This window comes from Brienomyrus brachyistius, chromosome 4 (genome assembly GCF_023856365.1).
Source record: "Brienomyrus brachyistius isolate T26 chromosome 4, BBRACH_0.4, whole genome shotgun sequence".
NCBI classification, from domain to species: domain Eukaryota; kingdom Metazoa; phylum Chordata; class Actinopteri; order Osteoglossiformes; family Mormyridae; genus Brienomyrus; species Brienomyrus brachyistius.
In genome coordinates, this window is record NC_064536.1 from 14,667,109 (window position 1) to 14,691,529 (window position 24,421).

Here is a 24,421-nt window from a genome sequence, read left to right on the forward strand (position 1 = left end):
GAGAGCTGAAGCCAACACTTCACAGCATTTCTCTGTGAGTCTACAGCTGTTCAGCCTGGAAAAGGAAACGTGTTAAGATATAAATACATACACCACACACAGGAATATCAAATAAAATATCAAAATAAACATTTTTATTTTAAAATACAACAAATGATGAAGTATATACTTACTCAGATGAATAGATGTTGGTACAATACAGCTTCTCCTGTGAGTTTACAGTGTATTTTCTCTATTTGCGGTACATTTTCATAAGTAATACATTCCCAAATCCTGTTCTGTATTGTCTTACAGAGCCAGTTTGAATAAGGCTATGAGAGTGAACATGCTCTAAAATTCATTCATTACCTGGGAAATTTAAATATATCAGATATTTTGTTGTTTCCCTGTCCTAGTCAGCAACACAAATAGTTTTTTCTTGAGACTCCCCAGCTGAGAGGATCCTGCATTGTAATGACCTTACAAGGTGAGTTACCCTGTGACTCTGTAATATCTGCATAAGCTTTTTTATAAAGCTCTGAGCAGCGCTGGGGGTCAGTGCTCAGCACTACAGCCGACCCAGGGGTTCTAGGGTTTTGGGTTCAGTTCCTGCCAGGGATATGTGTGTGTATGTGTGTGTGTGTGTGTGTGTGTGTGTGTGCGAGTTTATGTAAGATCTGAATGTCAAGAAAAGCTTAAGTTTTTTTAATTATTATTTCTTTATATGACTTTTGAATTGCTGACACCATGACTGAAATCCTTATTTTCTGTGTTTCAGTACCTGAGAATCTGTTGAATTTCCAAAATACTAATCAGACAATTATCAATCCTGTCAGATGGGGATGAAATAGTGATGCTTTATTCATCTCCCTGGTAAAATAGTGCTGTCGCCTCTCTGATCTTGCTCTCTCTGACACACACATACAGGTCAGAGTGCAGGGTTGGTCAGCATCCAGCCCCCTGAAGCTGGGGGGTAAGGGCCTTATTCAAGGGCCCAAAATCAGCATCACTCTACCGGTCAGGTATTTAAACCAGTGACCTTCTGGCCACAGGCACAGAGTCCGAACCCACTGGACCACACACCACACCAAGAATGTTAAAAGATATATATATATCCTACAGTATATAAAATTAGAAAGAATTCCTAGGTGGTCTTTATAAATACACTCTAATTGTTTTGATAAAAGCAGAATCATGAATAACATCTGTACTTCTTTAGCAACAGACGCATGTAAGATCACTTACAGAGCTGTCCTAGATTTCTTGATCACAGGCAGCAGCCTCTGAAGACCTTCATCTGATCTGATGTATTTCTTCAGATCAAACACATCCAGCTCCTCATCTGACATCAGTAACACAAAGGCCAGAGCTGACCACTGTGCAGGTGAGAGGTCTGCAGCTGAAAGACCTCCTGAACTCAGGTATCTTTGTATTTCCTCTTTTAGAGAATTGTCACCCAGTTCATTCAGACAGTGGAACAGGTTAATGGTCCTTTCTGCAGATAAATTCTCTTGTATTTTCTCCTTGATATATTGAGCTGTTTTCTTACTGTTATGTGAACTGGTTCTTGTCTGGCCCAGTAGTCTTTTTACTAGACTCTTACTGGAGTTTGTCGAGAGCCCAAGGAGGAAGCGGAGGTAGAGGTCCAAGTGTCCATTCTTGCTCTTTAATGCCTGATCCACTGCAGTCTTCAACTGATTAGCTGATGAGTTTGACAGAGACATGTATAAAGCAGCGAGATACTCCTGGATGCTCAGATGCACAAAGCAGTACACCTTCTCCTGGTACAACCCATACTCCTCTTTAAAGACTTCTGTGCACACTCCAGAGTAAACTGCAGCCTCTGTGACATCAATTCCATTCTCTGTCAGATCTTGTTTATAAAATATGAGATTGCCTTTCTCAAGGTTATGAAAAGCCAGTTTGCCAAGTTTTAAAAGGAATTTTTTTCCAGATTTAGAGCATTTATTAAGCTTGATTTCATCATTATCTGTATACTTGTCATTTTTTAAACTTGCCTGAAAGATCAGGAAGTGTGTGTACATTTCAGTCAGAGTCCTTGGAATTTCTCCACTGTCAGACTCACTAAAAAGACTCTCAAGAACAGTGGCTGAAATCCAACAGAACACAGGTATGTGGCACATGATGAAGAGGCTCCTTGATGATTTCACATGTGTGATAATCCTGCTGGCCAGGCTCTGATTATTAAATCTCTTCCTGAAATATTCCTCCTTCTGGGCATCATTGAAACCTCGTATCTCTGTCACCTGGTGGACACACTCAGGAGGTATCTGATTGGCTGCTGCTGGCCGGGATGTTATCCAGAGGAGAGCTGATGGAAGCAGATTCCCCTTAATGAGGTTAGTCAACAGCACATGCAGTGACATTTTTTTTGTTACATCAAACCAACTCTCATTGTTCTGAAAATCTAGAGGAAGGCGACACTCATCCAGACCATCAAAGATCAATAAAACTTTGTACCTAAACAGCTCAGTAGATTTAAATGATTTCAGTTCTGGGTCAAAGTGGTGAATCAGATCAATCAGACTGAATTCACCCTTAATCAAATTCAGGTCCCGGAAAGGAAGAGCAAATATGAAGTGAACATCCTGGTTTGCTTCTCCTTCTGCCCAGTCAAGAATAAATTTCTGCACAGAGACTGTTTTCCCGATACCTGCCACCCCTTTAGTGAGTACAGTTCTGATAGGTGTCTCACGCCCACATAAGGGTTTAAATATATCATTGCACTTGACTGTAGTATCTTCTGTTACCCTTTTCTTGGCTGCTGTTTCAATCTGTCTCACTTCATGTTCATCATTGACTCCTCCAGCTCCCCCTTCAGTTATGTAGAGTTCTGTGTAAATCTCTTTGAGAAGTGTTGGCTGTCCTTCCTTAGCTTTCCCTTCAAATACACACTCAAATTTTTGCTTCAGGTTACATTTGATTCTACGTTGACATTGCAACAGAAGATACCCTGAAATGAGATGAGAAAAAAATGCAAAAAGCTGCTTAATCCCAACAAGGGTCATGGGGAGACTGGAACCCATTCTGGAAACAGGCAGGAACCAACCCTGGGCAGTCGCCAACACACCACAGTGACACACACTCACATGCACACAACTAGAGGGCCAATTTAGACACACCAATCAACTTATCCTGCATGGTTGTGGACTGTGGGAGGAAACCTGAGACCCCAGTGAAAACCCACGTGACCAACCCAGGACCTTCTCACTGTGAGGCAGCAGCGCTAACCACTACATCACCACACCACCCCTCTTTTTTAAACCCAAATATGGGAAATTAAATATAATTACATCAAATGACAAACTGAAATTTAATACACATTTTTTCATAAACTATTCTCTGGCAAATCAAACACATACTGAATGAGGTACAGCTCTTACTCTTCTCCAGCATGTCCGCGAGATCATTTTGCTCCATGGTCCTCAGGATGTACAGTGTGATCTTCAGAGCTCCCTCTCTACCACAGATCTTCTGCATCTGACCATCACTGTCCAGGTCATTGTCCTCCTCCAGCTGAGGCTCAGAGCATTCTGGGTCATACTGATCCAGGTACCTTTGGAATTTCATCAGCTCATCCTTCAGAAATATTTGAGCTTTTTTCTCCAATAACTGAAATGAACAGTTACAGTTTAATTATTATCACTCCTGGCATCATATCATTTTATTATTTTACTTGTGAATTAGTTGTATCATCCCTTTGACAGAATCAACTACTTATCTGCAGAAGATGTATGTCAATTTAGATGAAAGTTTAGAAATTATACTTCAGTAATAAATGCACCTTGAAGATGGACGATAAGTCTCCTTTATGTGGGTGTGAATTACACCTTTTCACTCGGCCCCTGCGAATAAAACACAAATATCCATCCATTAATCCATCCTTCCATCCACCACTTATCCTGGTTTGGGGGTGGGGCAGAGAGCAGAAGTCCTAGGATACGGGTTCACACTGGTGGTGGGGGGGGGGGGGGGGGGGGGGGGGGATTCTGGTCTATCACTGGGCAAAGACACACAGAGGCTGTCATATGTCATGGGGAATTTAGAAAGTAGCCTAAACACGTGTTTTTGGACGGCAGGAGGAAACCCATGTGATAGAGGGAGAGCGAGCAGCTGCAGACAGACAGGGGGCTCAGCCTCCAACACTGGGGGGGTGAAGCTACAGCGCTGTCCTCTGTGCCGATGCTAAAATAGGCAGTTTATGGAAAGACAAAGGTCCTGCACTGACACTGACCACCACTGCTGCTGCTTGGGGGAATAATAACCTACATTTGTATTTAAATAGATGTAACTGCCATCCACATTCTGAGCTTATTTCATTAGGGCGGCTTCCTGACATCAGCTTGCCTATGACAGTATAAGAGAAGCAGTGACATCTAGCGGCAGCACAGAGAGACAGCAGGTGGCAGCCAGGAGAGACGGTTCGGCATGTAGATCCCAGTTACTCAGTAACATTCAGGGGTTACTTCTTGTAAAGTAATTAAGATGATTTCACACAGATGTCGACTTAATTGGAATAACTATTTCGAGACGGAATGTGGGGGCTCCTCAGCTGATCTCGGCTTTTTTTTGTAACAAACCACGTGAATCAAATGTCTACTCCAAACCATTTATATAAACATTTTAGATAAAATAGTATATTGTATAATAATACAGCTTAAATTTGGCCAATCGACCCATCTTCCCCCCACCCTGATCGGTAAGTTTTATTGCTGGCTATGGGTCTAATGATACGGTCTATTCACGGTTTGTTTCAATAGAAGATTCAGGGCTCACGGCTCAATACGCTCCCAGTGTATTAAACAAATTATGACTGTAAACAGACTAAGATCTCGCTGCTTTTATTCTGTCTCCTTGGGCACGTATATTTACACAGAAGCTGTTTTCAGACTATTTCTTATTTTGCATTGTTTCCCTTATTCTGTTGAACAGCGCAAAATGCAAAAACAAAACCTGAAAGCAAACCAATTATGCCTTTTGCGCCCTCTTGCAATAACATTAATAAGTGACTTTGTGCCACAGTACATTGTTACACCTCTACAATGCTTATCATATGTTTAATGCGTGTTATCCTAACGTTTAATAGCGAACATCGAGCCAGACACCCCACACTGCTGACATCCCGCACTTTCATTAGCATGTTTTTGATGTCCCATCGTGTTAAATTCCCTCTCGTTCTCTTTCGGCTCCAAAAAAGAGCTGGAATTGCCCACATAGGAGCCCCTACCCACGTCAGCCCAGGGCCCCCAAAGAAGGTAATCCACTCTGCAGCAACTACCTTTTAATTCAGCACATTTTATTTCCCATCCCCTGCTTATTAAAAAAAATTCATAAAAGAAAGAAGGATTAAGGGGGCGGCATGGTGGTGCAGTGGTTAGCACTGTTGCCTAACACCTCTGGGACCCGGGTTCGAATCTCCGCCTGGGTCACATGTGTGCGGAGTTTGCATGTTCTCCCCATGTCGTTGTGGGGTTTCCTCCGGGTACTCCAGTTTACTCCCACAGTCCACAAACATGCTGAGGCTAATTGGAGTCGCTAAATTCCCCATAGGTGTGCATGTGTGAGTGGATGGTGTGTGAGTGTGCCCTGCGATGGGCTGGCCCCCCATCCTGGGTAGTTCCCTGCCTCGTGCCCATTGCTTCCGTGATAGGCTCCGGACCCCCCCGCAACCCAGCAGAATAAGCGGTTTAGAAAATGGATGGATGGATGTTTAGTAAATTCATTTACGAGTTAAAATGCCAAACCTCGCGAGAATGAGTGAACTGCGTAATTAAACTTCTTATTCTTTCTCGTTCATGGATGGTACAGGGAGCAGACGTATTGCATGGCGCTCGGTAAATTGTGTTAAACTTTGTACATATTCATGAAGGAAATTAGCACCAGTGTTTACAGGGACTTTAAAGGCACCAGCTTCGTTTCATGACAAGCAGCCAACGAAGTATTTGCTTTATTTCATTTTGTAGTTCTCATTTATCTTAATGTTATGCATCATGTCTATCATCGATGTATTTATATTATGTTTTATTTAAAAAATGTAGTTCTCACGGGGTGAAGTGTGCTGGCGTACCGTGTGCTGACCTGATGGAGAAACGGTGGATTCGTCAGCAGAATGAGCCACGTCCAAGCAATAAACACCCGTTTTAAAGAACCGACCTGTGCCTGTGTTGTCATGAAGAGAGCTGCAGCGACTATATTTCTAGATGATTTGTTCAGGATTTGTGCTACAGTAGGAACTGAGGTGAGTTAACCCTCAAGTAAAGTGTCATCGTAAAATCTTACCTTGCAATATAAAATATCTATATTATTCCAGGATCTTATTCCTGTGCAGCAAGAAATTGAAGAAGAGGGCACAGACAGGGTGGAGTGGGTGGGGTAGAGAGACAGGAGTGATGTGTGACAGAAGGGTGTCTGCAGGGGGGTGTCTCACTCTATTTAAATGCACATTTACCTTTGATCTGATGGAAATGGTCCCTCTCTGAAGCCGATTGGTCGGTCCATTGACTCGTCACTCTTCATGGAAACACAGCTGGGTACAGGTGAGCCTGCTCTCTGCATCAGGACACTGTGGACAGTCAGAGGAAAATCCTCATTATTTAAACATAGTTCATATAATTCACATTAAATCTTCAGTTATTTAGCCTTCTGCTCTGCCTACATGTACTTTTATATGTCATATAACTCATGATGCAAACAGGCTTGTTTACAGTTAGTCTTGTGAAATAAATTTATGTGAAATAAATTGTCTCACTCATAGTTAAGATTCCAATATTAAAGGTTTAATATCACTGTTTCAGTCTCAGTTGCTAGACTTGGCTGTCGTTGCTTTTTATTCCTGTTTATTGATTTATTTGTTTATATGTTCATTGGTTAGTTTATGCTCCACTTAATTATTTGTGACCATTTCTGATAGGATGGATGGTCTGTTTGCTCCCTCTAGTATAAAAGAACTGGCTGATTGGGGAAGAAAAAGGAGGAGAAAGAAGATGCCGAGGTCTTTTTATTAATCTACACGTAGTAACATGTTCCACACTGAGCCAGCCCTGGCTAGGAGCCCTTTCTGCTTTTATATTATGGCCTGACTATAGACCCAAAGAGACATGCATGCTAGTGGGCTGTAACAGTCGTTTTATCATAAATCACAATGTTCTTCACAACACGACCCTGACAGTGTTCCTGTCTAATATGGGTATTATTCCTACAATCACTGCTTTTTATAATTAATTAGATTTAAAAAAATACTCAATGCCACATTTTTGAGAGTATGGATTTTTGGAAAATATTGTCATTTCAGCTGGGAAATGCAAAACTAGTTGCTGTCGGAACGACAACAATGTATTAATTTATTAAGTTACAACTGATTGCTCTCTCTGTCAAAAATGCTGGGGAGATTTTGTTCATGTTGGTTTGAAAAGCAGTTCAATCAGACACAGCTTCTGTCTCACCTCCCAGTTGTCTTTGTTTTACACTCCACAGGGGGGGTCATTTCAGAAGCAGCTCCCTCCATTTCTGTGCCGATCCAGACCAGATGACTGATGCTGGGGCTCCTGTGAAAATGAAATTGCTGCATTGAAATTGCACCAGACCGTGAGCCCAAATCCGAGGTTTGTGCCGATTCATGGGGCTTGTTAAATATACACTGGAAATACACTTAATGTAAATCCTGTCTTGGACATATGATCACATAGCTTAGGCTAATGTAACCTGCATGGCCACATTGCTATTTTCCACTTTCTTTCCTACAGTTCCGGTGTGGAAAAGCCCCAAAGAGGGTTACCACACGGACTGCTGCGTACCCAGAGTGCAGCACGGGGGTGGACCAGTGATGGTCTGGACTGCAACATCATGGCATTCCTGAAGCCCACGACTTGTTCTAGATGCGTGTGTCACTGCCAAGGACAACTAAACCATTCTGGAGGACCATGTTCACCCACGGTTCAGTCAATGTAAATAAGTGTCACTTTGCTCTACAAACCTGGCAACACCTTTACCGAGCCGACCCTCGTGCAGTGGACAATTAAAGGGAGCTGGAACCGCACAGTAATTATTATCTCTATGTGGAACGGGTCGGGTATGGCGTGGTTCCTGTATGCAAGTGGAAATGCACCTTTAGATCCTGCACAGTTTTGGCCAGCTGTGGTTTTGGGGCCCTTCAGTTACCTAGGGGGGCCTTGAGCGCTGATCCCCATGGCGACCATCAACACCCGTTTTTGGACGAAATCTTCCAGTAACTTTGCAGTGCTTGTTGTTAGCATCTTAGCACACTGGTTAATGGAAACTGTGGGTTTTGGGGTCTCAGGGCCCAGTTAATTTCCATGAGACTCCAAAGCTCTGTTTCCTGTTTGTGAAGGCAGTCCCACTGCTAGTGCAAGTACCACTACTGCTGGCTGATATTAGAGCTTTACCAGTATTCAAAGTTAGCAGCACCAGAGCTAAGGAAACATCTACTAAAATAATGGAGATGATTGCATTGGATGATCAGCAATTTTCCATAGTGGAGGATGAAGGACTTTGTCAGTCCAATCACCAATTAGGAGAGTCACCAACCCATGACATGTTTATAATTCAGTAGTAAATCTGGCCTGTAGGTCGACCTTCCCTGTTCCACACAATAATAAGTGATGTAACATCATTCCAATAATCTGCACCAACAAGTTCGGCAAGTTTCTCAGGCAGCCGACGCCCTGGGTTTCCTGTAATGAACATTCACCATGACATCAAAACTGACAGCAAGGAAGAGCTACAAGAGTTTCATACAACCAAGAGATTCAACTACAAGTAGGTAGCCAATGGGGATATGCGGGATGGGGGGGTGTCCTGCCATTTAGCCTGAATGACCGAATTGAAAGTGCCTCCCTTTTGAGGTCCTGACTGATCCTTTCCAGTCACCAAATGAAAAATCACCAGCACATTGAATTTTGTTGATTGTATTACAGAAGTAAAGTTCACATTTGATACTTTAACATCAAAGCCATTATTTCACTTCAGATCCAGTCTGAGTGTATTTTTCATGCTGCTTCTATTAATTTATATACAGGTATAAAAATAAAGGTGTGAGACCTGGAATTTCTGCTGGATTTTATGTCTTTATCTTTTACTCTCACACATAAGCCCACAAATTATCAAAACCTGCCTTACAATAAATTTTATTTTTAAATTAGACAAAGCTGCTGAACAAATCTCTGTTGTTTTAACCGTCTTGCTTGGGGAAAAAACACAAAATAATGTTTTTTGGTTTTGTGGTTTTTATAGGCCGACTTCAATTGTACATTTTCGTCCAAAATACACCGGGGGCCGCATGAGCTACAAGTTAAAATGTACCTATATAATTATCCTACATAGCTGATATGTGTGCATTTTATAGTCAGAAGTCAAAACATGGGTTTGACCGCCCTACCTGCCGAGAATTTTGTCTATCAGACATCAGCTGCCGATCACACCTGTACCAGGTAATAATCTAGCTTCTCCATTGTACCTGCAACCTTAAGTCACCAGCGCCGCCACTGTACTGTATATAAGTGTGTCATACGCGCTTATTTTATTGATAATTGTATCTGTTAAATATAATCTTACCTTGCAATACAAAATGTCTTTATATTATTCCAGAATCCTATCCGTGTTTCTTGACAAAATGGAGACTTCAGCTTTAAAATACTTTCACTTTTATTTACACACAGCAGGAAATAGTTACATACCTTCATACCAATCGCGGGAGCGGTCTAAGCAGAAACGGACTCGGACTCAGTGGCCCGGCGTGTTATTTTTGGGGATATTATCCATGTCACTTAATAACAAGTAACAATAAGAGTAATGGGACAAGCTCCCCCCCGCCAACTAATTCTCTCATAACGCACTTTATTCATTATATTTGTACATACAAAATGCGGCACCCGCTTGCACACTGCCTGAGAGTGTGGCCCAATGGCAGGAGGTAATGAACACTGTTTTTAACACAGTGCCTTTTGGTTTAATTATGAATACACAAGGAGAATCTATGGTCTTATGCAGTATTTGCCTTATCAACAATGGAAAGTAAACCAATTAATACATAGTTCTTTTTCTTATCTGTAACAGAAAGACGTAAAGATATTTATTTTGGGTGACAGAATAAAGAATCCTGCAAAATGTGCTTCCTCTGAATTAAATGTTTGGCATTATAGACTTGAAATGGTCACAGCTGAATTGATGGTAATGAACTAATATGTATTAAATGTTTTTCTGAATTACAATGAATATCTGACCTCAGAGGTCCGGTGCCAGATCAGTGACTCAGAGCTCTTTGGTAGGACAACTTGCATCAGGAAGGATGTAGAGGAGAAGTTGCCAGAGTGCATGAACCCCAGCTGACCACTGGGTGGATATATTCACCACTATCAGTCAGAAGCACATCATCCACAGAAAGATGTCTTTTCTCATTCAGTTTACAGTGAGCTTTCCAGGCACCAGTGCATCTGTGGGGAGGATCTTCTCCATAATGAACAGTACTTGGATGGATGAGCAAAACCATATGAAGCTACAGACTCTTGCTCGCCACAAGTCAGAACCTGGACCACACTTTTATGGACTTGTATAAGGAGATCCTACAAAAGAAAATGCTTTTGAGGAGCATCCATTCAGTGAATTTCATATGAACCTTACAGTATGATACGACTCCATGCAGATGTGGCGAGTGGTGGTGAGAGTAATACTGCCAAATAGTACCAAACAATGGTACCAATAGCCACACGTTAGTCCGACTACGCCACCCCAGGTATTACACCCAGAGAAAGTTCAATCGCCCTACCCCCGGGCAAAGGCACACTGGTCCGTTCACCATAAACAGCGGAGAGACGTTGTTCCAAACACACACCTTTATTACACAATAAAACCATAAAAAGATTAATACATCAACCCGAACGCCCAAAGCTTGAAATACCGCCGTGTACCAGCAGCCACTTCTTGCCGATCTAAGGCTGGGCGCCGGTGTTATGCCGAAAAAGGCATCCCTGTCGTAGAATGCATGCCTGTCTCGGGAGCGCGCACCGCTGAAAACAGCGAAACGAAAGCTCGTTTTTGTAATGCGTAAAAATGATCGTTCCTGTTTACTTAAACTCATAAAACGCACGTAACACATCACATGACGTTGTATTTTGTTAAAATACAGATATATAACACAAAACAAATAAAATAGATCGCTGATCTGAAAACGCTTTGTTACTTAATGGGCTGTCACTGTTGATATCGATTCAAAAGTTCAAAACAGCAGACATTAACGTGGCAATATAAAGCTTGTTACATTATAAGTGTGTATCAGATGCACAGCAACACTGTTTTTTCACGAAAAAAAAATTGTTACTCAATCTTTTTAAAATGTCTGGGTCTTGTTTTAATTAATGGCTAAAATAGTGTTGCACCATGTAGCTCAGATGACACTGACCTGTCTCTAAATTGTATTAGTTAGACGTGCATGGGGTTAGTGCAAATATAATGATGAAGTTGGTTCTTGATGAACTTTTTCTGCAGGGGTGGCTTGATTGGCTGCAGGTTCTTCAGCAAGGCTCTTAACCCTCAGCTTTCTGTTTGTCCCACCAGATGGCTGCTTTTTGTAAACAACTTACTCTATAAATAGGGAGGTGTAAAGACAATTTCTCCATGAGTGTCAATGAATTATCTATTATTATTATTATTATTATTATTATTGTTGTTGTTGTTGTTGTTGTCATGTACTTGATGATGGGAGCTACACAAATCCAAAATCCAAGGGGATGCCTTTTTCGGCAACCACCTGCTGGAAAAGGCATCCCCCTGTTAAAACTGGCTGTATTGCACCTACACTGCTGAAACTTGCACAGGTAACTTAAAACTCTCTCAAATACAAAGCCTTAAAGGCACTTGATATTGGGAGCTGCAGAAATCCAAAATCCAAGGGGATGCCTTTTTCGGCAAGCACCTGCCGGAAAAGGCATCCCCCTGTTAAAACTGGCTGTACTGTAGCCATGCAGCTGAAATTTGCACAGGTAACTTAACACTCTCTAAAATACAAAGTCCCAAAGGCAATTGGTGATGGGAGCTGCAGAAGTCCAAAATCCAAGGGGATGCTTTTTTCGGCAAGCACCTGCCGGAAAAGGCATCCCCCTGTTAAAACTGGCTGTACTGCACCTACACTGCTAAACCTTGCACAGGTAACTTAACACTCTCTAAAATACAAAGGCACTTGGTGATGGGAGCTGCAGAAGTCCAAAATCCAAGGGGATGCTTTTTTCGGCAAGCACCTGCCGGAAAAGGCATCCCCCTGTTAAAACTGGCTGTACTGCACCTACACTGCTAAACCTTGCACAGGTAACTTAACACTCTCTAAAATACAAAGGCACTTGGTGATGGGAGCTGCAGAAGTCCAAAATCCAAGGGGATGCCTTTTTCGGCAAGCACCTGCCGGAAAAGGCATCCCCCCTTTAAACTGGCTATACTGCAGCTACGCTGCTGAACCTTGCACAGGTAACTTAACACTCTCTCAAATACAAAGTCCCAAAGGCACTTGATGATGGGAGCTGCAGAAATGCAAAATCCAAGGGGATGCCTTTTTCGACTTGCATTTCTTGGCTTTGTTTCCATAGTCTTTCTTTGCGTTTAGTTTGGCTCTTGTTTCACCTGCCTGCCTTTGTTTTGACCCATCATTGTCCTTGTTACTTTTTCCTTTTGAGTTTCTATTATAATTAAGTCCCCTTGTTGTTTCTAAGGTGTGCTGTGCACTGCCCTATATCATGCCATGCTGTAACTACATCTTATACAAAGCACTTGATAAAGGGAGTAACAGAAATGTAAAACTTTTTTGGACCCTGGCTTCCAGAAAAGGCATCTTCTGGTTAATCTGGCTGTACTGTAACTACACATGTGATACATGCACAGGTAAAATAAACGGATCAAAATAAAGCATACTGTAATTGTATATGTACTCGTAACTACAGTCCATTTTAGTCTTACATTGTATTACATTTTGTTCACAATCACAATGAAATCTAAATGGAGTAATTTTACAGTAGGATTAAAATGATGATAGGACACCTTTCTCTGTATTACAGTTTGCCATAACATTGTTGGCTTAGTAATCATGCTAATAACATCGTATTTTATGTTTAAAAGAAGTTGTGGTTTTGAGGGCAGTATATGGTGAAGAAGTAGAAAAGTTTAATTTTGTTTAAAAATTACAAGACAAAAACAATACTCAAATTATTCAAATTTCGCAAACAATAAAAAAATAAATTAAATAAATAACATTGATAAATAGTTCCAAACAAAATATTAATACAATAATTTGAATAACAATAATAATAATGAATAATAATAAATTATTATTATTTGTACAAAATAAAATTGCAAGAACATGAACAAATAGACTAATAAATAAGAAATTGCTCCAAATTAAAAGAACAAGAATGAATAATTAATCAATAAATAACGAATTTTTCCAAATTAAATGAACAAGAACATAAAAAAATAAATGCAAACAACAATTAACAAAAAAAAGCAAGAACTGAACATTTATTTACATGCAGGGCACAGGTAGTTCTTGTGCAGTGGCGGCCTCTGTACGCACTCATGGTGGTACCATCTCCCACAATTATCACAGCAGATCTGAAAAAATAAAGTGAAGTGATTATCATTGATGACACGGCACAGCACACAACAATGTGCCCTACATGTTCAGCCCATATGTGACATCATAACATAGTAGCTTGCAGCTATTATTTAGTGCCTGGGGAGCAGTGTGTGGGTATAGTAGCTTGCTCAGGATATTTTGGTGGTACTTTTCTGACTTGGGATTTGAACCTGAAACCTTCCAGTCACAAGCACACGTCCCTAACTAAAAGGTCAACAATGCCCTTAAATCACCACTTCTACTGCTGAGTGCCATATTTTGTTTTACAGCAGCTATCTCCTTTATAACTAATGTAATACACTAAACATTACATTGCTAGTCTAGCACAAATAAATCATCTTTATCCATCTGGGTAATTAGAATTTACATATAGGAAGCTTTAGTTCACATATTAGGCCCACTATATGAAAGTAATGATGTAGGTTCTCAGTAGGCACTACAATACAGGGGGTGCATGCATCATACACCTCAACCTGCCCCTTTCCATCCTCAAAAAAAACTAAACCTTAAGTCTATGGACATTATCAAGATGTTCAGATTACATATTTCGCATTATTCATCCTTACCGAGTACCTAAAAACATAACTAAATTTTGTATTATTATTATACAAAATATAATATATTATTAAATTTTGTATTATTATATTGACGACTTGACAATGAGCAGCTGTTACAATGTCAATCAACATCTGATTGTCATACTGTAGAAATTACCCAATTTGGGTCTTCATTTTCATCCAACCCACAATAATGACACAGGTTGCTGAGATTGTCTGTGAAGATAATACATACATAAACATTAACAATATGCATTTCAGAAGAAAATTTGTGCATGGTAATATCAACATCACCACCGAATACACACATTTCAGAACATCACTAAGTCTAGCACACCTGATTCTTCAAGAAGTTTCATTGCAACATCCCACCTCATCTGGTTCACAGCCTCCTCTGTGGTCAGGATATTGATTGGCACTCCCTTCAAGATGCACTCAGCAAACTTAAGGGCATTGTGAGCATTTCATCAGGATAATGGAGCATTAAAAATACACTATAAATGTTACCCTCACGATAAACAAAATGTAAATCTTGTTTTATATATCATATGATACTTTAAAAACTACCTTCAAACTTTTAAAAGAGTTAACGGTCATTTACTATTTCTATTTAATTTCACTGATGTTAATGCTGATAACACAACAGAAGTCCCTTGTACACTTACTTTTAAAGTAAGAATGCCACATGATGAACCGTCTCGCTGACGTTCATGTGGCAGAGCACTGCAGGGCCATCTGGACACATTACACCCTTTTTCCGCATGAATGCCCTTCAGAATTAAAAGATTGTTACAAAAAACCTTTGTTTACAAAATAACACCTATCTGGTGTTATTGTTATAGTCACGGCTGAATTTACCTTGTTGCTTCTGAGCATCTCTTTATATTTCCTGAAGTCTCTCCCATTGGGTCCAGAAAAACACACTTTTTCTCATGCGGAGAGATCACCTGCAATGTCAGCCATAAGATGTGCATTGTATGTTTGGGGTTGAGCAGTTTGAAATGCTAACATTCCACTCAGAATATGCAGGATCAAAATGATCTATAGAGAAACCTGGGTGATTGTTTTATTTTACAAAAGGGTCAAAAACCCTGATGTTTGTCAGAGACTCTAAATGTTTTATGTGACACATGCAGTATGTATAGCAATATTTGATAGTGTTTTACTCTTCCTAAGACCTTCTTTCACATGTACTTGTCATACTTAAAGTTATCTAGGGTAAAAGGCTTATTTCAATTCCAATTACATTCACATGCTTGACATTATACTTCAAGCCTTACCATCAGCATCCAGTGGTAATGCACATTAACAATGCCCAAAACTGTTTGGAAATCCATTGGACTCACCTGAAAAGATATTGATTACATTTAAAATATTTGAAATATTTTACATTGTAACATCTGAATAGAATTGAGTATAAAACAGGGATTACATTTAACAATATTATACTTACTTTAACTTTGGATGTCCTCCCCATCCAGATTGCTGTCATTTCATAAGAGTCAATCATGACTGCCTTACTCATGTTGACCTTATTGTTCTCAATGACCAGCAACCTTAAGAAAGCATTAATTACCTAAAATAACATAGAATATTATTATGAATGCATAAAGAATTGATCATTACCAGATTCTGTAATTTATTTTGTTTATTATTACTATCACTATTATTATTATTATTATTATTATTATTAACAATAATAATAATAATAATAATAATCATTCATTGACCGATGTAGATAAGAACAATTTATACCCAAAATGTGAATAATTTTATACATAGAAAAAATGTAAAGACATACCTCGCTCTCAAGCTGCTGGTGAGGACCAGTCTTCTTTATGTCCCAGTAGAATATCTTGTATGGTCCAATTTTGGACAACAGTACATGCACATCTTTGCCTGCCCAAGCATCGTGGAGATCTGAGCTGTTACGTAACAGTTTTAACAGGGGGATGCCTTTTCCGGCAGGTGCAGGCCGAAAAAAGCATCCCCTTGGATTTTGCATTTCTGCAGCTCCCATCATCAAGTGCCTTTGGGACTTTGTATTTGAGAGAGTGTTAAGTTACCTGTGCAAGTTTCAGCAGCGTAGGTGCAGTAGATCCATTTTTAACAGGGGGGTGCCTTTTCCGGCAGGTGCTTGCCGAAAAAGGCATCCCCTTGGATTTTGCACTTCTGCAGCTCCCATCACCAAGTGCCTTTGTATTTTAGAGAGTGTTAAGTTACCTGTGCAAATTTCAGCTGCATAGCTGCAGTACAGCCAGTTTTAACAGGGGGGTGCCTTTTCCGGCAGGTGCTTGCCGAAAAAGGCATCCCCTTGGATTTTGCACTTGTGCAGCTCCCATCATCAAGTGCCTTTGGGACTTTGTATTTGAGAGAGTTTTAAGTTACCTGTGCAAATTTCAGCTGCATAGCTACAGTACAGCCAGTTTTAACGGGGGGATGCCTTTTTCGGCAAGCACCTGGATTTTGGATTTGGTTAGCTCCCATCATCAAGTATATAACAACAACAACAACAATAATAATAATAATAATAGGTAATTCATTGACACTCATGGAGAAATTGTCTTTACACCTCCCTATTTATAGAGTAAGTGGTTTGCAAAGGGCAGCCATCTGGTGGGACACCCAGAAAGCTGAGGGCTAAGAGCCTTGCTGAAGAACCTGCAGACATGCTGAGGCTGCGTTTGAACTAGTGACCTTCTGATTACATGGATACAGGCTTAGCCAATCAAGCCACACGCTGCCCCCCCCACAGAAAAAAGTATATCCCCTCACCAACTTCATCATTATATTTGCACTAACCCCATGCACGTCTAACTAATACAATTTAGAGACAGGTCAGTGTCATCTGAGCTACATGGTGCAACACTATTTTAGCCATTAATTAAAACAAGACCCAGACATTTTAAAAAGATTGAGTAACAATTTTTTTTTCGTGAAAAAACAGTGTTGCTGTGCATCTGATACACACTTATAATGTAACAAGATTTATATTGCCACGTTAATGTCTGCTGTTTTGAACTTTTGAATCGATATTAACAGTGACAGCCCATTAAGTAACAAAGCGTTTTCAGATCAGCGATCTATTTTATTTGTTTTGTGTTATATATCTGTATTTTAACAAAATACAACGTCATGTAATGTGTTACGTGCGTTTTATGAGTTTAAGTAAAACAGGAACGATCATTTTTACGCATTACAAAAAAGAGCTTTCGTTTCGCTGTTTTCAGCGGTGCGCGCTCCCGAGACAGGCATGCATTCTACGGCAGGGATGCCTTTTTCGGCATAACACCGGAACCTAAAACAGCGAGAATCATCCAGCACGAGCGGGGAAGGAAAAACAATATAACCACAAACAAAATCACGCAAAACCCAAAGAAAACACTGCAGTCCAAAACAAAAATACAAAACCATTCCATTGATACACAATAAAAAATCCCATTCAAAACAGACCAAATATACCAAACAAAACCAACATAATACAATTAAAACAGAACACAAACCCTTAGAAAGCGGGGGACCAGTCAAACCCTCCAACACCCGCTCGCACGCATGTGGACTCACGCATGTGGACGCACACACCCCCAGCTATGGACCCGCTGACGACTCAGCCTGCTATAGACTGGACAGAGTAGAAGACAAACCGAAAGCGCGAAACGGTGCAAACGTCACTAGGCAGCAGAAATAAAGCAAAGTAAAGCTGAGCCGCCGCTAGGCAGAGCAGCAGCACAGCACAGTCGCCGCTAGGCAGAGCAGCAGTGGTTCCACGCGAGACGAAGCAACTGTCAACCCCACGCCACAACGCACGGGACCCGGGCTGAACACACCAAGGTAAGATGTCCGCGGACGAACAGGAGATCCAGCAATTAAAGTGACCGCCGAAAAGGAGCTTAGAACGTTGGTGCCAGGGTAACCCTTATAATCTGAGCGCCCTCTCCGATTGGCTACCCCCCTCCAGAACTTAATTAGGTACACACCTCGTTTCCTTCTCCTGCTACACATATAACAGTAAATTAACATTTAATATTGATCTTAGGAAACAAAGAAAATGCACTGGATTTGTCCAGAAAGCAACAATGAATATTTGTACACTGTTGATTAGCCTGAGTTTTTCCATAGTCAGTATTTATACAATGCACATACATTTCTTTCTTAAGTTTCTTAAAACAGCAACAATGCATATTAATGCACTACTAATTGTGCTGAGATGTTTAAAGGAACTTTACAAATGATCATAAATCACAGTTCAATTAAAAAAAATGTATAGTGATTTGATGTAGAATATGTGTTTATTTCTGCAAGTGATTATTCCCTTGATCCCTTTCTGATGATGATGATGATGATGATGATGAGGAGGATGAGACAAAGTGGTCATTAACTGACTGAGGAAGGGCACTATGCATGTGCATGAGATCACACATGTACACACACGAGCTACACAAGTGTTCCGTTTTGGTGCTTTGAAAATGTGGTCACTCTAGTGAAATACTAAACTTGTCACATCTCTACATAAATTATTTGATGAGAACTGGAGAGTTTGACTAGCCTCTGTACCTCCATCCTCTCAGCCAGCACAAGCAGGATCGTTAATTTTGTTATTGCTTGATGAAGGTTTTTTTAAATGTCAAGAGTAACTATTATGAAATAGTAAACCTGACACAGATTGTTCCTGAGGTAATGTACTCTATGCCTTAAGAGAGACTCCAGCTGGAATACACTTAATCTAATGAACGCGCCAAAGGTAATATACAATTTCAGAGTAATGTAATACATAGTCTTACTCTCCAGCTAATAGGCCAGTGAAAATTGAGGAATGTCCAGTTCAGTGTTTTTAATGACTTTTTTCCTGAAGATCATAAAAGTAACAAATGAACTTTTTACTCAAAATATGTTCTGAAACATTCTGCCAATTAATTATTTTATTTTTTTAATTATATATTTTGAGACCAGTTGCAGGGTGGCACAGTGGCACAGTGGTTAGTGCTGCTGCCTCACAGTAAAAAGGTCCTGGGTTTGCTCCTGATCCTTCCTGAGTGGAGTTCGCATGCTGTCCCTGTGTTCGTGTGGGTTTCTGCCAGGGTTTTCTCCTATGGTCTGAAAGAGTGCAGCATAGGTTGATTGGCGAGTCTAAATGTGATCCATCACCACGAAATGAGTCTTATGCGTGAAATTTACAAGGTTTCAGTTTTAAAAAATGTGACCCATCACCAGGAAATGAGTCTTATGGGTGAGATTTACCAAATTTGTACATCTCACCCATAAGACTCATTTCGTGGTGATGGGTTACAAATTGGCCGTGTCTGTGTGCCCTGCGGTGGGTTGGTTCCTGCCTGTGCCTCTTGTTCCTGGGATAGGCTCCGGTCCCCCCTGCGACCCCAGTTGGGATTAAGTGGTTACAGTGATGGATGGAGAGGAGCTACTATGATACCTATTTGCATGCTGTGCACTAACAATGAAGAACCGCAGTGTGATTAGCACAACAGAAAGTAATTCCCTTTATTTTATTGCTCATAGTTCATATTACATGTATGGAGGGCCTTGACATGTCGACCACATTGTGGAACTTCTCATTACATCTAACACGTTCATCCATCACTGATCTCCGTACCAGTGCCTGACTGTGACCAGACTCCATACTTTCAGAAATTGCATTGAGAAATGACAAACCCATCAAATGCTGAAGTGAATATGGACAAAACACGTACAATGTATGGTTTTATCACCCCCTATATCTGGCATTGCACCTACAGAGGCTTTCAGGAGTATTTCATTACGTGAAACATTTGTAAACCCTCACTGGCTGAAACTCATCAAAAACAAACTGGGATGAAACGCTGAAATACCCGGTAATTTTTAAAAAAGATTTGGATAAAGGGATCTTGCAAGAAAAAATGCTTTGACCTGGAAATCTTTCTGCCAGATATCCGAGGTCATGCTTGGAGGGTCCCATTCATATCAGCAGACTTTTATCTAGCTTTAAAAAAGTCATCAGTGTTGATCGTTTTTTCCTGCTAGGCTTCCGATGATGATGTTTCGGTGTCCATGTCAACAGCGGGGGACGTATTTGTCAGCTTCTCAGAGGAACCTGTGGTCTCCAGTTCCTGGAAAACGGAGCCCAAAGACCAAACATTACAGGTACATTTCAAACATTTTTCCATAACCACTTCTCCAGATCAGGCTCTTGGGGAGACTGAAGTCCATTGTAGGGCTGAAACTCACAAACTTTGCATAACTCTGGTTCACCATATTTTTGGAGGGAAATACCTAGCAGTGTTGCGGAGAATAAGTAATGAAACAGCAACAATCCTGAGCCTAGGAATCAAACCCACATCCTTGGAAGACATTAGGCAACAGGACTACCCAAAGTATGCCATTTTCGAGCCTGAACAACCAAAACGTGCCATCTCAGCATCTGAAACTATAAATCTTGCTTCAGAGCATAAGGTAAGCCAGCATGGAGAGCAGTTGGGGTTATGTCCAATGCTCAAGGGCTGAATAATGATATGATTATTTTGCTGGTCCCGAGATTCGATCCCACAAGCTTCCGGATGGACAGCAGCACAGAGCAGAGACCCATAGCAGAATTATATATAATAGATTTTTAGGTATATATTTCCTGTCTGTTCATCACTGCTGACTCACATCTAGTTTGCAGTCATGCATGTGGAAGATGATGTTGTCCACGTCACGGTCTCCCGCACTGGGTATCCTACACTCACAAAACAGAAGACGACGTCATGGTTACAGAAGCAGGCCTTCGTCACTGTCATTCCCAGTGTCACCCTCTTAAACGCCTCGACGAGTCGACTTACATGGTGGACAAACTCCTCTGCAGTAAGACCACGCTAGCGATGACCCCAAGTGCAACAGAAAGCACGAGACCCAAACCCACGCCGACGTAAACTGCAGCTGAGTGACCAAAATAGAGAAACAAAGGGCTCACCTGTTAAAGTCCTCTCACATTAAAAACAGCATCATTATTATTAATAATGAAGTTCTAAGGAACTACCAGCCTATATTTAACAGACCTAAAATGATCAGCTAGTACCTGGAGAAGACAGGGAGGAATTGATGCTGGAGAATCTTCCTTTGATGAGCTGGATGTCATCCAGAGCCAGGTGTCCCGGCCCGCCCTCCCCTCTCTCGTATACAAAAACAAACTGCGGGGGGGGGGGGGGGGGGGGGGGGGGGAGGCGGAGTATTATGGTTACCTTTAGAATGTTACTGAAGGTAACTCAAAGAAAAACACTTAACCACTTTAACTACTACACCACCTGATGAGACATATGGTATGACATTACATTATAGCCCGGTGGGAGTAAGCTAGCTTAAGAACATCCCGGCAGATAAGTGTATGTCCATTTACCCAAAATGGCTCCATGTTGCTGATCGCCACAGTGGCCTCTATCCAGGTGTCCCCTTGGCTGGTGGCCTCTGTCCACAGCAGCAGGTCCTTCTCGTCATCGCCAAAGGGGTTCCTGGGTTTGTCGAGAGTGCTGTGAGGACCCAAAGCCAGCCAGCAGTCCTCGCCTATGAGGTGTTCATGAGAGGGGCTCTTTTGGGAGACTTAGTTTTTGTCATCACAGATTTGCTGGCTGAGCTACCTGGTGCTGCTGTAGAGGCTGAGGTTGCCGATGTTCTGACCATGCCTGTGGTACCAGAAGCTCAAGCAGCCGTCTCCCTGGGTTGGTTGGAAGACCTCGCTGTACAACATGGCCTTGTCACCCTTCTGTCCCACCGCGCTGTCCACATACACGTAGTAGCCTGGCGAGAGACCAACTGTGAACTCAAACACTCTGAGCCGCGCACGTATCGTAAATTTGGCTAATATCGTTCTGCCCTTGTTTTGCAGCACATTCTCCATGGAGATACGACCTTGGCTGGAGCCCATGGTGTGGTCCACGCGGGGCCCCGTGCTGGGAAGAGGGGAGCTCCCTCGCCCGCGTAGCCAATCGGCTTGGTCGCCTGCCTCAACGTTGGTCCACCCACACAGACTGCCCTGGAAGTCGCAGACTCCAGGGGGTGGGCAGGCTCCATTAGACAGCAGCACGTCGTCAATGGCGACGCCCCCAGATACTCCTGTCCCCCGGACACCCTCTACCACAATCTGGAACATGATAATGACAGGAATTGCCGAACAACCTTATCTGCAGAGTTTGCAATGTGGTGACATGAAGATCGTATATCTATCAGTCATGACCGCACTTAGCCAACCTTACCCGGAATGCAGACCCCTCCATAGGATCCAGCCTGACATTGCCAAGCCTCCACAGCTCCCCCTGGCTGCCAGTCTTTGAAAAATCAAGTTTGCGTCCGCCATCCTCGCTCTGCTGATACACGTTTAGGGTACTTATGCTGTCCCCATCCATGTGGTACCAGACCTGTAGACAGTCACCTGTTCCTGTGATAGGGAGATGGTGTGACCATCAAGCACATGGAATGGGACAGTGAGACTTCAGCAGGATGGGGGTAAATTTCACTTCGATTTACCCGCAGCGAATTCTGGGGAGACCAGTGAGGCCATGTGACCGGGGGGCTGGGAGCTTGAGGAGCCCAGGTAAAAGTAATGTCCATGGGGCGTGTCGGTGGTGTGATCGGATCCTGGCTCCCTACTGGGACCACCACCAGAACGCCGCACCCAGCTCTCCGAGGTCCAGTCACAGTCACTGTCCTCAAAGTCACACAGGTCTGGGGGTCCTGGGTCCGTTGGATGCATGTAGACCAGAGGAATTAGGATGAGATGATTGTGGTCCCAAAGCCGCGGATCAGCACTGGACACCAGTAACATTTAACAGTGTTATTCCTTCTAGGTTAATAGATCGATGCTGATAAACAAGCATGGGTATCAACAGCCAATGTCACCAGCAAAGGGTGTACCGGAGTGACGGCAAGCTCCAGGGGTAAGAGTGATGTCATCCAGAGCAACGTCTCCCGCCCAACCACCTACAGACGCCTCCAGCACCACCTGATGGACCTCCTGCAGGGTCACATGACTCTGGGTCATCTGCCACATGTCGCTTTGCATGCCCTGCCTCTTCCACATCTGTGGGGGAGGGGATGGGGGTGGGAGTGGAGGTCTAGTGAAGCAGAAGCAACTCAAAGCCTTCTGTAACTGCTCATCCTGGTCAGGGTTGCCAATTTCTCAAAAACTATAATTGCTAATTATCACTGCCCCCTCCTTGGGTGACACACTTTTCCCACATGTTAGCTGAGGGCTCCTTTAAGCCCTGAGAAAGTTGCTTACTTTCTATTAGTGACCCAGACACAGGGACCATAATTGCTTGTATGTAGAAAACCCCAAAAGACTGTTGTGTCCGGTTTGTTAACTGTAGCTGCCCCCTACGTCCCTGGCTTGACCGCGGACTGGCCTTACCAGTGTCCTCTGTTGGGGCTGAGATTCTTGCAGGTATAACCTTAGGCTTCCAACTGTGGCACCAAACATGTGGTACCAGAAAGTGATGCAGTAGCCTTGGGGGCCAGCAGGTGGCAGCAGAGGGGACTTCAGCTGGGCCACATCCCCTACTCTGCTTGGAGAGGAGCTCTCGACATATAGGTAATTCCCTATAGACCACATCAAATAAGGGCAAATGAGAAGTCAGCAATAATCCACTTAATAATCACGTATCAGCATGTAGTAAAGGCTTCCCCCACTATCCAAAAGTACAACATTCCTATGACACCTTTTGTAATCCGAAATGGCGTAAAGCGACCAATTACCATTACTTTATATGGGAAAAAGTTTAGAGCATTCCCAAACCAAAAAAATTATCTACGAAATCATACCAAATATGAGTGATGTGTTGCACTGTGACTTTACAATGGCTACAATGTCACTAGGCAAAAGGAATTTTTCAGCCCTATTAAATGCTTAAGGACAATATGTGACAGATCGATTATAATTTTACAGGACTACCCTCATACATGCGGTCTGTTATTGACCAAAACGTCACTATGCTGCGCATACTTGTACCTGTACCTGTACCTATACCTGTACCTATAGAGTACCTATATGTATACCTGTACGTATACCTGTACCTATACAGTACCTATACCTATACCTGTACCTATAGAGTACCTATATGTATACCTGTACGTATACCTATACCTGTACCTATACAGTACCTATACAGTACCTATACCTATACCTGTACCTATAGAGTACCTATATGTATACCTGTACGTATACGTATACCTGTACCTATACAGTACCTATACTTATACCTGTACCTAT

General features: G+C 42.0%; 2 protein-coding genes and 2 long non-coding RNA genes across 5 annotated transcripts in view; 1 reads left to right on the plus strand and 3 right to left on the minus strand.

The window, feature by feature from the left end:
* LOC125739973 (uncharacterized) overlaps nt 1–24,421 on the plus strand; it is a 143,566-nt gene that overhangs the window by 108,274 nt on the left and 10,871 nt on the right. The gene's annotated exons all lie outside the window — the stretch shown is intronic.
* Nucleotides 1–24,421, minus strand: part of LOC125739964 (uncharacterized) — a 262,341-nt gene that overhangs the window by 2,482 nt on the left and 235,438 nt on the right. The window lies entirely within an intron of this gene.
* On the minus strand, nt 13,395–14,629 carry LOC125739977 (uncharacterized). Its single transcript, XR_007397409.1, has 3 exons — nt 14,528–14,629; nt 14,348–14,406; nt 13,395–13,608 (listed from the first exon to the last, which is right to left on the minus strand). It is a non-coding gene; the product is annotated as an uncharacterized LOC125739977 (long non-coding RNA).
* On the minus strand, nt 20,063–23,973 carry LOC125739966 (MAM and LDL-receptor class A domain-containing protein 1-like). 2 transcript variants are annotated; one of them, XM_049010572.1, is made up of 11 exons: nt 23,564–23,973; nt 23,068–23,233; nt 22,681–22,887; nt 22,410–22,591; nt 22,066–22,297; nt 21,795–21,954; nt 21,557–21,668; nt 21,239–21,350; nt 21,003–21,099; nt 20,833–20,899; nt 20,063–20,291 (listed from the first exon to the last, which is right to left on the minus strand). In XM_049010572.1, the coding sequence occupies exons 1-11, from the start codon at nt 23,762–23,764 to the stop codon at nt 20,202–20,204; spliced, it is 1,626 nt and encodes a 541-aa protein (XP_048866529.1). In that variant the 5' UTR covers nt 23,765–23,973; the 3' UTR covers nt 20,063–20,201. The 2 variants fall into 2 exon arrangements, with proteins under 2 accessions (XP_048866529.1, XP_048866528.1); XM_049010571.1 differs by having other exon boundaries at nt 21,557–21,686.